This window comes from Muntiacus reevesi, chromosome 7 (genome assembly GCF_963930625.1).
Source record: "Muntiacus reevesi chromosome 7, mMunRee1.1, whole genome shotgun sequence".
In the NCBI taxonomy this organism is placed as follows: domain Eukaryota; kingdom Metazoa; phylum Chordata; class Mammalia; order Artiodactyla; family Cervidae; genus Muntiacus; species Muntiacus reevesi.
Genome location: NC_089255.1, coordinates 11,064,243 through 11,079,203, shown reverse-complemented (window position 1 = coordinate 11,079,203; position 14,961 = coordinate 11,064,243). Strand labels below are relative to the sequence as shown.

The following is a 14,961-nucleotide window of genomic DNA, read 5'->3' as shown; positions in this document are numbered from 1 at the left end:
TCTGTGATTTCATCTTCAAAGAAACCCAAGGAGGCTTTTATCTCCATTTTCCAGCAGGGTGGGGGACAAACAGAAAAGTTAAGTCCGTTAAACTTGGGATTCGCCAGCATGTAAACCATATACTCTGGCTCGAGTCGGTGCTGTGTTCCCAACCACCATTGCCCAAGATCCGGCTGCTGTCTGCCGGCCCTGCTGCTGAGCCTGCCTGGCGTCTGACCCCCGGCTGCCTTTCGCTGCCTAGAGGAAGAGCCCTGGGGTCTGTCCAGATCGGGCGCTTTGCTCTGGGGATGGGCCTCCCTCCACCTGACCTGGAGATCGTGGACCGTTATGAGGGGTTGTCAGTCTGCCAGCAGCCTTCCCCGGCTCTCTCTGTCACTTGGAAGAAGGAGCAGACTGTACTGAGTCTGAATGGGTTGCTGCCTATTCTTCTGAAGAGAATGGCTCTAGAAGTCAGGCGGTCCTGCTCACCACTGACTGGGTGACCCCCTGCTGAGGCTCGACCGCTCTGGCTTCAATATCCCTATTGTGTACGGAGTTAAAGTGCAAAGAACAGCGAGTCTCCGCATTAGATTTAAGAGAATGCTTTTCTTCTCATTCCGAGGAAAGAGCCCCAGTGTTTCCCTCTGAACTGGAGCGCACACAGGATGGAAGTTGGTTCACCAACTCCTTGCATCACGTTTCACAGGATAGACCTTTGAAAGAGAGAGTCAGTCATTTCTTGTGGTAACTTAAGCTTCAAAAGAACTGGGACCCCAGCATAATTTGTCTTGGGCCCACTGAATGAATTAATGAATCTTAGACTGTATCCCTTGATCCAAGATTCTGTCAAGACCAGTGCCTCTATGACAAGTTTCCTTGATACAGGAAAGGAAAAGGGCTTGGCTTTGAGGGGTATAAATGGGACAAGGGCTTGGATTCCCACGTCCTTGCCCCCAGCTCTCTGTTCTTTATCATAAAACTATTACCAGCCAAGAGGCGTTGAGGACCCAGCACTTCCTAGACTGTCCTGGTATGTGTTGTGTTTCTTATTCTGCTTACCAGAGTCTTTCTGGAATCGGTGTAGTAATTTTTCATAAACCCAATTAAAAAAAATAAGTTTGTTGTTTTGAGTAGGTCAGAAACCTGGTACGACGTTTGGAAGGAGTCACCCCATGCGTTGCCGTCCCTGGCACCCTGCTCCCCTCAGGCGGCCAGCTCAGAGCCTGATTCTAGTAGGAACGTAGGTGGACCTCCTGGTTCCAGATCCCTTAGTTCCCCCCTCTCTGAGTCTGTCGGCTCCACCATCGAGATGTCACATGCTGCCCGTTTCCCCTTGTGAAGCACAGACCTGGGAGTTCCCACCCGCCCAAGTTCCTGGCCCAGCTCTGTCACTAAGCTTGTTTAGTGACTTAAGGCCAGGTCTTCAACCTGGCTGACCCCAGTTTCCCTCACCTGAAAGCAGGATAATGACCTCACTCCCTGGTGCCAGAGGATTGCATGGAGCAGCAAGTAGAGCAGAGCGCCAGGCGGGAGCTCCCAGACGGAGGGGATCTTATCTCATTCACTTCATGTTCCAGGCTGAGTTTTCCAGAAGTGGCCGCCAGGGCAGAGCCTGATGTGCAGGATATTTATTAGGGAGGCTTCCCCGGGTGGCTCAGAAGACTGTAGAGAATCTGCCTACAATGCAGGAGACCCGGGTTCAATCCATGGGTCAGGAAGATCCCCTGGAGAAGGGAATGGCAACCCACTCCAGTATTCTTGCCTGGAGAATCCCCTGGACAGAGGAGCCTGGCAGGCTACAGTCCATGGGGTGTCAGACATGACGGAGCAACTAACACTTTGACTTTTCAGCACGTGCGGAGGAGGGAAGAGGAGTTGAAGGGCACTGCAGGCTGGGCAGAGCCTCTGCTCATCCCACAGGGGCCCGGAGCAGATACGACCCATCAGAGCTGTCCCCCAGGGGTTGTGGCTGCACCTTGACACCTCTGCTAGGAGCTCTTATCCTGCATGGGTTGCTCAGGAAGGGCTGGCTTGAGCGTGGGGCGACTCCCAGCTAGGGCAGAGCCTGGAGCTGCCGGCCAGAGGCTCGCAGGGGTTGAGCAGGCACTAGGGGGTCCCCCTGGAAGGGGCTCGGGGTGGCTCACCTCCATGTCCTCGTGTTTCCCATCTCACCGGCCCCCAGACCATCAGGGGAGAACAGACACTGAGTAGAACCTTTCGAAGGGATGAAGTGTGCAGTTCTGGATTTGGGGTGTAGTTCAGATGGGGAAAATTTGGCACACAGGTGGCCTTTAGTTCTTCACCGATGTGGAGATGGAAAAGCAGAAAGCAAGCCTCCTGACTCGGTTGGTTTTGCCCTCACAGGTAGCCCGGTGCTGCTTTTGCTTCGGCTCTGGGGGAGAGGGTAAGTGGACAGCACTCTGTCTGGGCCTCCGTGATGCCCTGCAGGCCTGTACCATTCGCATGTAGGCGTTTGGGATTTAGGCACAAATAACGTGAGTGGTAAGAGGAATTCCTTTATTCCAGAGCTGGTTTATTGTTTATATACTTTACACGTTCTTCCCAAAGGGCCTTTGGGATTTGTGTTGGTATTCTGGCAGATGAGGAAAAGTTGCTATTTTTGGCTCATATTTATAAGTTAAATTACACAGTACATTTTTGAGGAGCAAGAAGTTATATTTTTTAAAGGAATGCAAATTTGGAAAATTTCTTTCATTTAGCTTACTCTTCTTGAATTGGAGCATTCCAGGGGCTTGAGAACTCTTGCTCCGCTGTCACTTTCTTCTTAGTTTATAATAAGTCTTCTGTGTTTAAGAGCTCTCTTCAGTTAAAATAAATGTGCCAGTAGGTAACTCTTCCTATTACAGAAGGTTCTGGGGTGAGGTGGGAGCTTGGGGCTTATGGCATAGATGAGATTGCCTGAGGGTACAAGTGGTGTTTGATAGCTTTCCTTCTCAACAGCCTCTGGGTTGGAAATTAGCAAGTTTGGCTTTGCAAAAGTGGTAAGCATCCTTGTGTTCACTCATGGAGCTTGTGCTCACTTTGTGGTTCACAGACGCTGAAGAGAAACGGAATATGAAAGAGGGCCCCCGGGTCATTTATGATGAGAAGAAAAGCACCGTCTACAGCTATGCCTATTTCCACTTCATGTTCTTCTTGGCTTCCCTCTATGTGATGATGACCGTCACCAACTGGTTCAAGTGAGTGGCCCCTCGTCTTAGACGTTTTAGAAGTTGTTTTTTTAAAATATCCTCTTCTTGACAGCCTGGAAATCAGATCTCTTGAAGTCAGTTAACCTCTTCTCCAAGACCTGTTACACTCGTCTTCCCAGAAAGAGTCCAAGTTCCTGACAGTCTTTTGGCATACTTTTAACCCTGGAAATTGGTGATGCTTACTGCAGCCTTAAGAAAATAGGAGGTTAATAGCATATGGGCAGTCTGTAGAACATAGTAACAGTAATGGAGGAAGAACTTAGAATTACTCTTTTTTTCTACTTTGTCTTTTTTTTTTTTTTTTTTTACTTTCATTACAAAAGTTTGAAACATCTCAAAAAAAAACCAAAAAACAACTAATATGTAAGTATGAAAAGTAGCATGGGCCTTCCACCCCAACTCCATAACCACTGCTAATCATATGATGTATTCCCTTTTATTTCTTTTCTGTGCATTTATAAGCCTATATAATTGTTTAAAACAAAAATATGATTACACATATTTTCTCCCTTGAGGGTTGGGTTTTTTTTTTTTTTTTTTAACTTACATGTGTCTGACTTTCCTGTTACTACGTGAAGATTCTTTTCAATTCCTTTTGTATCTTTCTTTGATCCAGAGTTTCTGTTGGATCATAATTTGGTGTACATTAGGATATACCTAACGTAGACATTAGAATAACTTAGCATAGGTATTTAGGCTTCCCTGGTAGCTCAGTTGGTAAAGAATCTGCCTGCAATGCAGGAGGCCCCAGTTCGATTCCTGGGTTGGGAAGATCTGCTGGAGAAGGGATAGGCTACCCACTCCAGTATTATTGGGCTTCCCTTGTGGCTCAGCTGGTAAAGAATCCACCTGCAATGTGGGAGACCTGGGTTTGATCCCTGGGTTGGAAAGATCCCCTGAAAAAGGGAAAGGCTACCCACTCCAGTATTCTGGCCTGGAGAATTTATTTAGACTCATTGTGCAACAAGCATGTGAGTGGCTTCTCCAGGCCGCACTGCTGTGGGTGGCAGGGCCTGTATTCTAGTGGGGGAGGAGGAGAGTGGTCCACACCAAATGCAGTGTGTCAGACATTGGTGACTACTGGAGAGAAAAATGAGGACCAAGAACAAGGAGTGGGGCGGGGACGGTGGGGGCAGAGGGTGCGAACAGAGGGGCGGCGAAGGCTTCCCTGAAAAAAAATAAAATAAAATAAAATAAAATAAAATAAAAAGGCTTCCCTGAGGAGATCGTCCCAGACATCCTGAGGGAGAAGAGGGCACTGGAGCCTCTCGTGCTTCCCAGAGATACTTGGGAATTCCTGGAACATTTTGGCTTGGGAAGCTTAAGAAAGGTTGGAGGCAGAAAATAACAGATATCAAGGATGTGTTAAAACTGGAGCCCTCTCTCACTCCTGGTAGGTAAAAATGGTGCAGGCACTTTGGAAAATAGTTCCTCAAAGTGTTGAACACACAGTTGTTATATGATCCTGCAATTGTACTCCTAATTATATAGTCAAGAGGAGGAAAAAACACGTCCGCGCAAAAGCTTATACACAAATGTTCATGGCAGCATCGTTCATAATAGCTAGGTGGAAGCAACCAAATGCCCATCAGCTGACAAATGGATAAACAAAAGGTGCTGTATCCACACAATGGAATATTCCTCCACGACAGAAGGGAATAAAGTACTGTTACATACTACAGCATGGACACACCGCAAAAGAAATATGCTGAGAAAAGCCAGTCACAGGAGGCCACTGGATTCCATGCCTGGTGACATGTCCAGAACTGGCAAAGCCATACAGATAGAAAGTAGTTAAGTCATGCCAGGGGCCACGTGGAGGAGGAAATGGGAGGGCAGCTAAAGGGTGCAGGCTTTCTTTCTGGGGTGATGAGAATGCTCTAGAATTGACTGTGGTGGTGGTCACACACGTCTATGAATACAATAAAAATCGTGTACTTTAAGTGGGTGTGAATTATATTAATATCTGAATTGAGTTGCTAGGGAAAAAGAAAGGCTGGTGGGGGCTGGGGGGGGCGGGAGCAGGGAGGGACACTCTTGCTGGGAAGAGACCTCTTCACCTCCTGTCCTCTTCCTGCTCTGACCACAGCTGGGTCTCTTGTTTCTACAGCTACGAAAGTGCCAACATCGAGACCTTCTTCAGCGGGAGCTGGTCCATCTTTTGGGTTAAGATGGCTTCCTGCTGGATATGTGTTCTCCTGTACCTGGGTACGCTGGTCGCCCCACTCTGTCGACCCTCTCCGCAGTACTCCGTGTGAGGATCTGAGCAATCTTCTTGGTTCTGCAGCGGGAAGTGATGCCCTTGAACAAATATCCCAGGAGTCAGGCAGTGACTGGTACTTTGTGACAAGCTGGCATTTCCCTGGCTGGCTTCAGTGGGTCTGAAAAACCCTTCAGGGGGAAAAAAAAATCACTTGATTTGCTTTTTTTAATTCTGAAATTCAAAAAGAAGCTACCAGTTTGCCCCCAAAGAATTGAAAATTTCACCTAAATTGATGCTGAGTGTTTATAGATTTTCTGTGTTTTACCCCTAAATATTGGGATAGTGGTCAGGCTAGTATTTTCCTTCTACGTGTTTTTTACCAAAATAGAGTTTGGGGAATGACGTCTTATCACAGGGATAAAAGCTTACTTTGTGTGGCCTATCACCTATCCCTGAAATAGACATGACAAAATCTGGAGCCCTTCGCCTCCGACAGAAGGCAGACCCCTCAGAAGGCTCCACAGCTCAGCCTGCAGAACTCCTGCTCACGGTCCCCGGGTATTTATTGGCTCCAAGAGGAAGCATCAGCTTTTCACTCCACCCCTGTGCTGTCTCCCCCCAGCCCCGACACGTTTCCCTTTGAAGTTGTGATGCTGGGAATCACAGGCTTCGCTCTGCCCTTGCCCTTCCCAGAGGTGCCCTCATCCCTTCGGGTTCAGCATCTTCCTTATAATGTGAAAAAGCACAGTTTGACATCACCGCCCATGTGATTCCCCCACCAGAATGTCACCACATGATCTGAGTTACGGCCTTAGTAATTTGTTTTGTAACTCAGGTCAGGTGGTGATGGAGTAATTTGACCCTTACTCACGGTGTTGTTCCCGTGATGATAGAACAATGTCCGTGTTGTTTTCTTTGCTGAAGTTCTTGTTTGTGGATTGGTAGTCATGACACTTTAGGACCTAACCTGGGAAGTTGCTTCTTGACTGAAGCCTGCTGCACCCCTCTTTTCATTACTGAGGTCAACCAGTTTCTCTTCCACTCGAGGCCTTTGAAATTGTGAAAGCAAAAGGGCTTTTGTTTTCCGGATCTGTAATGTGACCACACCATTAATGTCCCTTATGATTTTGGGGGTAGATTTGCTGAGGTGAGAATCATAGGCAGCACCTCAAACAGGACTGAGCAGGTAAGGCCTCCAATTATACAAGTTGTAGGAGTGACCAGATATACTTAGAAGAAATGGTGGGTGGGGTGGGGAGTTCTTTAATTAAGCCATGAGCAAAAGCCACAGAAATTTCCAAAGTTCATACTCCTAAGGTGACCATTAAGAGAGGTTGACTCTAGGCAGCTGTGTAAGAAGATCTCCGTTTTCAGCGTTGATGCTCTCGTTCAGGGAGGAGTTTACACAGTGGAAAGTCCACCGGAGACCCCGGTGGAGACACAGTGGGGGCCCGCCTCTTAGTATTTCATGCAGGATGGAAAGAGTCCTCTCAGCACCTAGGCAGAGAGTCAGAATGAAGATTCGGCCTTTACCTTCCGTGCCCTGCTGTGTGCGTTGAGTCCCCCATAAGCTGGGCTCCAGGGTGCCAAATGCTGACCTGGGAAATTAGTCCCACTCTTCATTTCCACTCACTCCTTCTCCCTCCTCTCAAGAAAATGGGGGAGTTAGGTGGAGGCAAGGGGCATCCAGTGGATGAATTCCTCCAGAAACTTGCCTTAGTTACAGTGTTGGAGATTCGCTTTTTAAAGGCACTCGTGTGTGTGTGAGAGCACCTTGTTTTGTACACTTGATCAAGTTCTTCCCCCCCACCCCCAACTCTTCATACTCGGTCCAGAGATCTTCCGTAGGCACAAAAGGCGTGGTTGCCACGCGTGGCCCACAGTGACGCCCGTGGGGTGGGAGCTCCGTGGTCAGACAGGTGTGGCGGTGGGCTGCGTGGCTCAGCACCCTGGCAGGGGCCACTACGGTGGCTGGTGCAGTGACAGGCTTGGGTAAGCGAGATGGCTTTACAGAGATCAGGACAGGCAGGTCAAGAGCTGGCATGCTGTCAGTGGCTGGTTTTGTTGGGTTTTCTTCCTGCTAGAGTCTAGCATCCAACTCTGTGGCTTTGAGCTGGCCCTTCCCGTGCAGAAAAAAGCTCGGGGAAACACAGAGGAAAGGACATCGCCAGTGGCCAGGCTTCCTTCCTTAGCCCCCGCAGCCAACCCACACTTTCCAGCTGCTTCAGACTTGGTGGGTGCCTGATAATGTTCCTTTCTGAAGGTCAGTCTGACACAAGAAGAGTTACAGTCACCCTTTTATTCTCAACTGAACATTTAAGCAGTTTTATCCGAATGATCAAGAGCGATGTGGACGTTCTCTGAGGACTAAGGGTGTATAAATAAGATGTTGACTTTAATGATTATAATTGTAGAAAACAATACTCAGGTGGTAAGTCAACATCCATGGGTTTAAAGAGTCTATGTTTCTGTGCTGTTATGTTTTAAGAAACTGGAAACACAGTGCCAATTGCCTTGCGTTGCTGTTAAGGATGATGTTCATTTGATAAATTCACTGGTAATGTTTTCAGAACAATAGACTTTGCTTCCTACAACTTTTTATACATGATTTTAAAAGTGCATTCTCAGAAGCTGCTGGTCAGATTCCTTTAGCAATGAGAGCTGAAGATTTTTTAAAACTATGTGTAAGCTTCCTCAGTGCTGTTCATCTAATGTGGAAATTTTTTCACTTCTCATTTTCACGAGTAAATACACATAAATAGAGGAAGGGATTCTTCTGGGAATGTTGCTGTTTATGTCTAGATGTGTCACCTGACTGAAGACCAGAGACTTTTTCACCAAAGGCTTTCGGAAACCCTACTTGGTCCTTACTGGGTTGATTTTTGGGTTTTTTTGGTTGTTGTTTTTTTTTAATACTGGTTAGTTAGTTTCGTTTTTGTCCTCACAATTTCTTGGGAAATGGCTTGAAAGAATTGTTTGCCAGAAGTCTTTGGAGCTCCTTTGTAGAGTAGATGGGCTGTGTGCATGCGGGCTGATGGAGGTTGGGGTTACTGGGGCTTTGGGATTCTGGTGGCCAGCAAGGGTGCTCCCACACCCCTTTGTTTATTTCCAGTTGCTCAGAGATGCCTTCACTATGGTTGACCTCTGTGCAGTGCTAATTCCCCCCACATTGTCTCCATCTGCCTTTTTAAGATTATTTGCTTATTTATAATAATTTTGGCCAGAAGTTTACTACCATTGGTGCTTCCTGTTACCCTGCAATGGGAATTCCAGAGCCTGTATGCATTTAAGCTGCCTAGGTCTTTTTCTCCTTTGATTACCTTTCTAAAGAGCGTCTCATTTCGGCGTACTACCCCTCTTGAAAATGAAAGGGGGTTTTAGATATAACTAAGAAGGATGTGATCTTGGGCCACGATCCACACGTCCAGAGAGCACCCTGGGCTCTCCTTCATTGAGGACGGTGCCGATATCCCTGGGTTCATGACGTTCTCTGTAGGGTATTCTCCTTGATTTACTAAATCCCTCTGGGTTCGTTCTTAACTGTGTTTCCTGCCATCCTTAATATATTTGTAAAGCCTCAGACATTTTAATCCAGTTTTGTATTTTAGGCAGAGATGTGCTCTCTAATATACTCGCTTAGCAGGATACAGGTCTTTTGAATTAATGCTAACCATTCTAAAGATTTCTCTCTCTCTCTCTTTTTTCCCTTCCTCGGTAAATCATTTACAGAAGTGTTCATTTTGAGAGGATGAAGTATTTGGCTTTTACCAAAGAGGTTTTCTTTTTTTAAAAGCAAAATTCTTTCAGCAAAAACTTAACTTGGGGAATGGTGGATTAAGAATGCATTTGTCCACATCCACTTCCATAGGTGTTAATCATGTTTATGTGAGTAAAATGTTGGAAAGAACTCTTTAAGGTAATCCTTTGTGGTGAAGGATCCTGGGAAATTCTCTCAGGTAAAGAAAGCTTGCAGCAGATGGGTAATATATGTCTTGAGAGCTATTTATAAGAAATTTAAGGATTGTTTTTTTTTCCTTTATTAAAGATTTAAGGTTATTTTACTTTGAAAAAAAAACTACAGAAGTTTTATAGTCATAACTTTGTTACTTTTTAAAACAAAACTCGTCTGAAATAATTAGATGTAGCCAAATTATGTGGTTATGTTTTGCTGTTAGAATTTTAAAATGTAGTATGTGTGGTAATCTACTGTTTGAAATTTATAATGGGCTCAGATATGTTTGAGTTTTGGTAACTTTTAAAACTAGTTATTTTTTTGTTTTAAGTCACAAACGCACCTATGGATTTATAATTGGGGTTTTTTTGAGTGCTAATTTTTCTATGAAGCAGCCGAAGTTGACCAGTCTTTTCCTAGTTAGAAAACTCAAAACTTGTTAACTCTGTACTTTAATAAAATTAAAAATTGAAAACTATGGGGTTTTTTTTCTTCTTCTTTCTGTTGAATATATTTATAAATAAAGTCTGCCACGTACCATCTTCCAAAGATGTCTTCAAATGTTAATTCAACCTCTCTCAAGTTTCATAGGGTCTGTTCTGCTTCTAGAAGATACAAACAGGAAAACCCAAGGTTTTGCCTTCTTCCTTGCTGAAAGTCTCTACAGCCTGCTTTCTTTTTTTTTTTTTTTTTTAACTTACTTTGCTGTGAAGGGTCTTCACTGCAGCGCTCAGAATCTTTAGTCATGGCATGCAACTCTTAGTTGCTGGACCAAGGATCAAAGCTAGGCCTCCTGCATTGGAGCGTGCTATGTGACAATACTCATATTTTGGCAGAAGCCCTCTTATCTAACTAACTGAGATTAGGAGACACTTAAGAGTCTTAGAAATCTTCTGTTTAGCCAGAGGATTTGGCACTTCCTTAAATCTTTGAGATCTTAATAAGAGGCTTTATCTTGACCTTGAGGCTACATTTTTACTTGTGGCATCTTAGAAATGATAAGTAGTTAATAAAACAGTGTGGTTGGAAGGATATTTCGTTGAGTGTGTTTCAGTGTGTTGTTAAATGAAAAAGATTGTTCAGTGTGATCCAAATCCTGCATGTATGAACTCTTAAAAAAAAATTAATTCTGTACAGAAAGCCCATTCCAGACACAGCAATCTAAACAAGATGAAAAGGCAGAGAAATACCCAACAGGTAAAGGAACATGACAAGTGCCCACCAAGTCAAACAAAAGAGGAGGAGATACGGAATCTATCTGAAAAAGAATTTAGAATAATGATAATAAAAATGATCCAAAATCTTGAAAACAAAATGGAGTTACAGATAAATAGCCTGGAGACAAAGATTGAAAAGATGCAAGAAATGTTTAATAAAGACCTAGAAGAAATAAAAGAGAGTCAATTAAAAATGAATAATGCAATGAATGAGATCAAAAACACTTTGGAGGGAACCAAGAGTAGAATAATGGAGACAGAAGATAGGATAAGTGAGGTAGAAGATAGAATGGTGGAAATAAATGAAGCAGAGAGGAAAAAAGAAAAAAGGATCAAAAGAAATGAGGACAACCTCAGGGACCTCTGGGACAATGTGAAACGCCCCAACATTCGAATCATAGGAGTCCCAGAAGAAGAAGACAAAAAGAAAGGCCATGAGAAAATACTCGAGGAGATAATAGCTGAGAACTTCCCTAAAATGGGGAAGGAAATAGCCACCCAAGTCCAAGAAACCCAGAGAGTCCCAAACAGGATAAACCCAAGGCGAAACACTCCAAGACACATATTAATCAAATTAACAAAGATCAAACACAAAGAACAAATACTAAAAGCAGCAAGGGAGAAACAACAAATAACACACAAAGGGATTCCCATAAGGATAACAGCTGATCTATCAATAGAAACCCTCCAGGCCAGAAGGGAATGGCAGGACATAATGAAAGTAATGAAAGAGAAGAACCTACAACCTAGATTACTGTACCCAGCAAGGATCTCATTCAGATATGAAGGAGCATTCAAAAGCTTTACAGACAAGGAAAAGCTGAGAGAATTCAGCACCACCAAACCAGCTCTTCAACAAATGCTAAAGGATCTTCTCTAGACAGGAAATGCAAAAAGGTTGTATAAACGTGAACCCTAAAACAACAAAGTAAATGGCAACGGGACCACACCTATCAATAATTACCTTAAATGTAAATGGGTTGAATGCCCCAACCAAAAGACAAAGATTGGCTGAATGGATACAAAAACAAGACCCCTATATATGCTGTCTACAAGAGACCCACCTCAAAACCAGAGACACATAGTGTCTAAAAGTGAAGGGCTGGAAAAAAATATTTCACGCAAATGGAGACCAAAAGAAAGCAGGAGTCGCAATATTCATATCAGATAAAATAGACTTTCAAATAAAGGATGTGAAAAGAGACAAAGAAGGACACTACATAATGATCAAAGGATCAATCCAAGAAGAAGATATAACAATTATAAATATATATGCACCCAACATAGGAGCACCGCAATATGTACGGCAAACGCTAATGAGTATGAAAGGGGAAATTAATAGTAACACAATAATAGTGGGAGACTTTAATACCCCACTCACAGCTATAGATAGATCAACTAAACAGAAAATCAACAAGGAAACACAAACCTTAAATGATACAATGGACCGGCTAGACATAATTGATATCTATAGGACATTTCACCCCAAAACAATCATCAATTTCACCTTTTTCTCAAGTGCACACGGAACCTTCTCCAGAATAGATCACATCCTGGGCCATAAATCTGGTCTTGGAAAATTCAGAAAAATTGAAATCATTCCAGTCATCTTTTCAAAAGAACAGCATGTATATTATCTATGGTGAAACAGATCACTAGCCTAGGTGAGATGCATGAGACGCGTGCTCGGGCCTGGTGCACTGGGAGGACACAGAGGAGTCGGGTGGAGAGGGAGGTGGGAGGGGGGATCGGGATGGGGAATACGTATAACTCTATGGCTGATTCGTGTCAATGTATGACAAAACCCACTGAAATGTTGTGAAGTAATTGGCCTCCAACTAATAAAATAAAATTAAAAAAAAAAATTAATTCTGGTGCTTGTTAAAACAGTAAGACTTAGGAATTTCCTGGTGGTCTAGTGGTTAGGACTCAGCATGTTCACTGTGCGGGATGGGGTGGGGAGGTGGGGGGACTTGGGGCAGTGAGGGCGGAGAAATCAACTCAGTACAAGGATAAGTGGGGATTGACAGCCAACAAGCAGAGGGGTGAGATGGTTGGATGGTGTGACTGACTGATTGGACATGAGTTTGAGCAAGCTCTGGGAGACAAGGACAGGGAATCCTGGCATGCTGCGATCCATGGGGTTTCAAAAGAGTTAGACATGACTGAGCGACTGAACAACAAGAAAGCAGAGGGAGGGGATCCAGTAGATGGAAAATTAAAAGAGGAAACCTCGGGTAGAGAGATTCTTTCTCAAGGTAGACAGGCCAAGTGTAGGCAGACAGGGTAGCGGCCCCCAGAGAAAGAACCAGGCATAACTATAGTAACAGAAGCTGTTTTAGGCCTGAGCTATTTTGTGGTCTAAGCCTGGCCACAGAGGCATAGGTCTCAGTAGCTAATGATATTAAAGGAACAGAAGAAGGTAAGAACTAGTAACTGCCAGGACAAGGAGATAACCTAACTTCATCAAAGACAACATGTCAGTTGTAAAGACTCCCAGTTCTGTTTCAAAAGTCAAGATTAATCCAAAGCACATTCTTGAGCTGTTTTGCAGAATTCAACTCCACAGGAGTCCTCAACCATCAGATTAACTGGAACCTAAGAGATGATGGGCTTCCCAGGAGGCGCAGTGGTAAAGAATCTGCCTGCCAATGCAGGAGACACAGAAGAAGCACGTTTGCTCCCTGGGATGAGAAGATCCCCTGGAGTAGGAAATGGCCACCCACTCCAATATTCTTTGCCTGGAAAAGTCCGTGGACAGAGGAGCCTGGTGGGCTGCAGTCCATGGGGTCTCAAAGAGTTGGACACGACTGAAAACAGGATACACACAAGGGATGATGATGATTTTTTCTGATCCTCATGACTCCTACCAACTACAGCCTGGACTCTGTCAGTTGTTGCGCCGATTCTGTGCTGCATTCTTTGCTTACACACCTTTGTGAATATGCATGTCCCCTTAGCTTAAAACTTACCAAGTTTGTTGTTCAGGGAGACACTGCTTTGGGAAAGATCCCCGGTGTTTTCCTTACTTGCTGCAAGTAATAATAAATTCTTCCTTCTCTCAGTCTTTGGCTTGTTTGTATCTTTTGGCTGTGAAACCCAGCAAGAGGCAAACCCAGTTCCTGGGTAACAAAAGGACTTTACACCAAAGGTGGGGGGAATGAAGAACCTCAGATATCAAGGGTGGTGAGTCTTGCTAAGCCAAAGATGTGCTGCCCTCGCAAGGGCAGAATGGATGTGGAAGGCTAACGTTGAGGTCTGGTCAGGAAGAGAGCTCAGAGGCGCCTGGTTTGGTCAAGGAGACGGACTTGGTCAGAACACACATGTTGGGCTCGCACACTCGGAGAAAACGCACCCCAAGTGTACACTTATTGTTTTGTCCCCACCCTCCATTTCCTTCATATTTTGGGAACTATTCGCATGGTTGTAGCAGGACCAATTATTTTCTTTCTATATAATTGTCATAGCCACAGTTAGTTGATTCAGGATTGGACTTTTCATTTAAGTTGGATGATCAGCCTCTCTGGAAATTGGACTTGAAGTGAGGAGTTGGGAAGCTTAAAAGATGTTGTTAGTGTCTGGGTTAGGTATTACAGACCCAGGGAGAAAGCCAATTTGTGAAGATCTGGGATTAAAATGGATGTATGAGGGGCAGGTATGAAAGAGGGAAGGGGTGGGGCAGAGACAATGGGCTTCCGGGTTTTCAGGGTGTTCTTAATGTTCCCCACTCGAATCCCATTCTGGAGCCTCTGTTTGAAATAGCAACAATAGCAATTGTTCATTGAGCACTGCCTTGTAAAATTCTCATAATGACCCTGTGGAAATTACTGTTCTAATTTTCATTTTAAATTTGGGGGGGAAAGGCAAACTTTTCTTAAAATCCTCCGTACAGTTATTTTTTTTAACAGAGGTGGCCAAATCTTACCTCTTCCCACCCATCTTCCCCATCTCCTTTTCTTTACCATTTTCCATCCCTCAAGGTTTTCCCTTTTAGGTCAGTTTTTGCTTTTAATACACAGAACTTCCTCTTGGTTTCTGTGTTTGCATAGGTATTATATCAGTAAGGAATTGCCTCTGAGTTATAACAGAGTGAACCTCAGTGTCTTAAACACATGGGATTTTGGTTCAACATCCCAAGGATGTCAGGCCAAAGGTTACTGTGAATTTCTGGCTCTTCTTTTGTGAACTCCAGGGGCTACTTTGCAGATTTATCTTATTTACACTGCAAGCAGAAGACCAAGGAAGAGCTCAGGGCTCCCTGAAGAGAAAAGCACATTGCACATTTCAGCACAGGAAGCATAAAGGTCTGAAATATCTTGCTATTGCCAGAAAACAGGAAGAATTTTAAAGACCCTCTGATGACAAGCTAAATTATGTCCAGTAATAACTATTACCTAG

General features: G+C 44.3%; 1 protein-coding gene across 2 annotated transcripts in view; it reads left to right on the top strand.

Moving 5' to 3' along the window:
• The window catches only part of SERINC5 (serine incorporator 5), a 100,893-nt gene extending 90,998 nt beyond the window's left edge, over positions 1-9,895 (top strand). The window contains exons 10-12 of one of the 2 annotated variants that reach the window (XM_065940706.1): positions 2,344-2,383; positions 3,035-3,179; positions 5,302-9,895. In XM_065940706.1, the coding sequence (XP_065796778.1) occupies positions 2,344-2,383; positions 3,035-3,179; positions 5,302-5,449 (333 nt within the window). In that variant the 3' untranslated portion in view covers positions 5,450-9,895. Of the gene's footprint in view, positions 1-2,343; positions 2,482-3,034; positions 3,180-5,301 lie in introns of those variants that run through there. The other variant, XM_065940707.1, reaches the window with a different exon arrangement.
• The last annotated feature ends 5,066 nt before the right edge of the window (positions 9,896-14,961 follow it).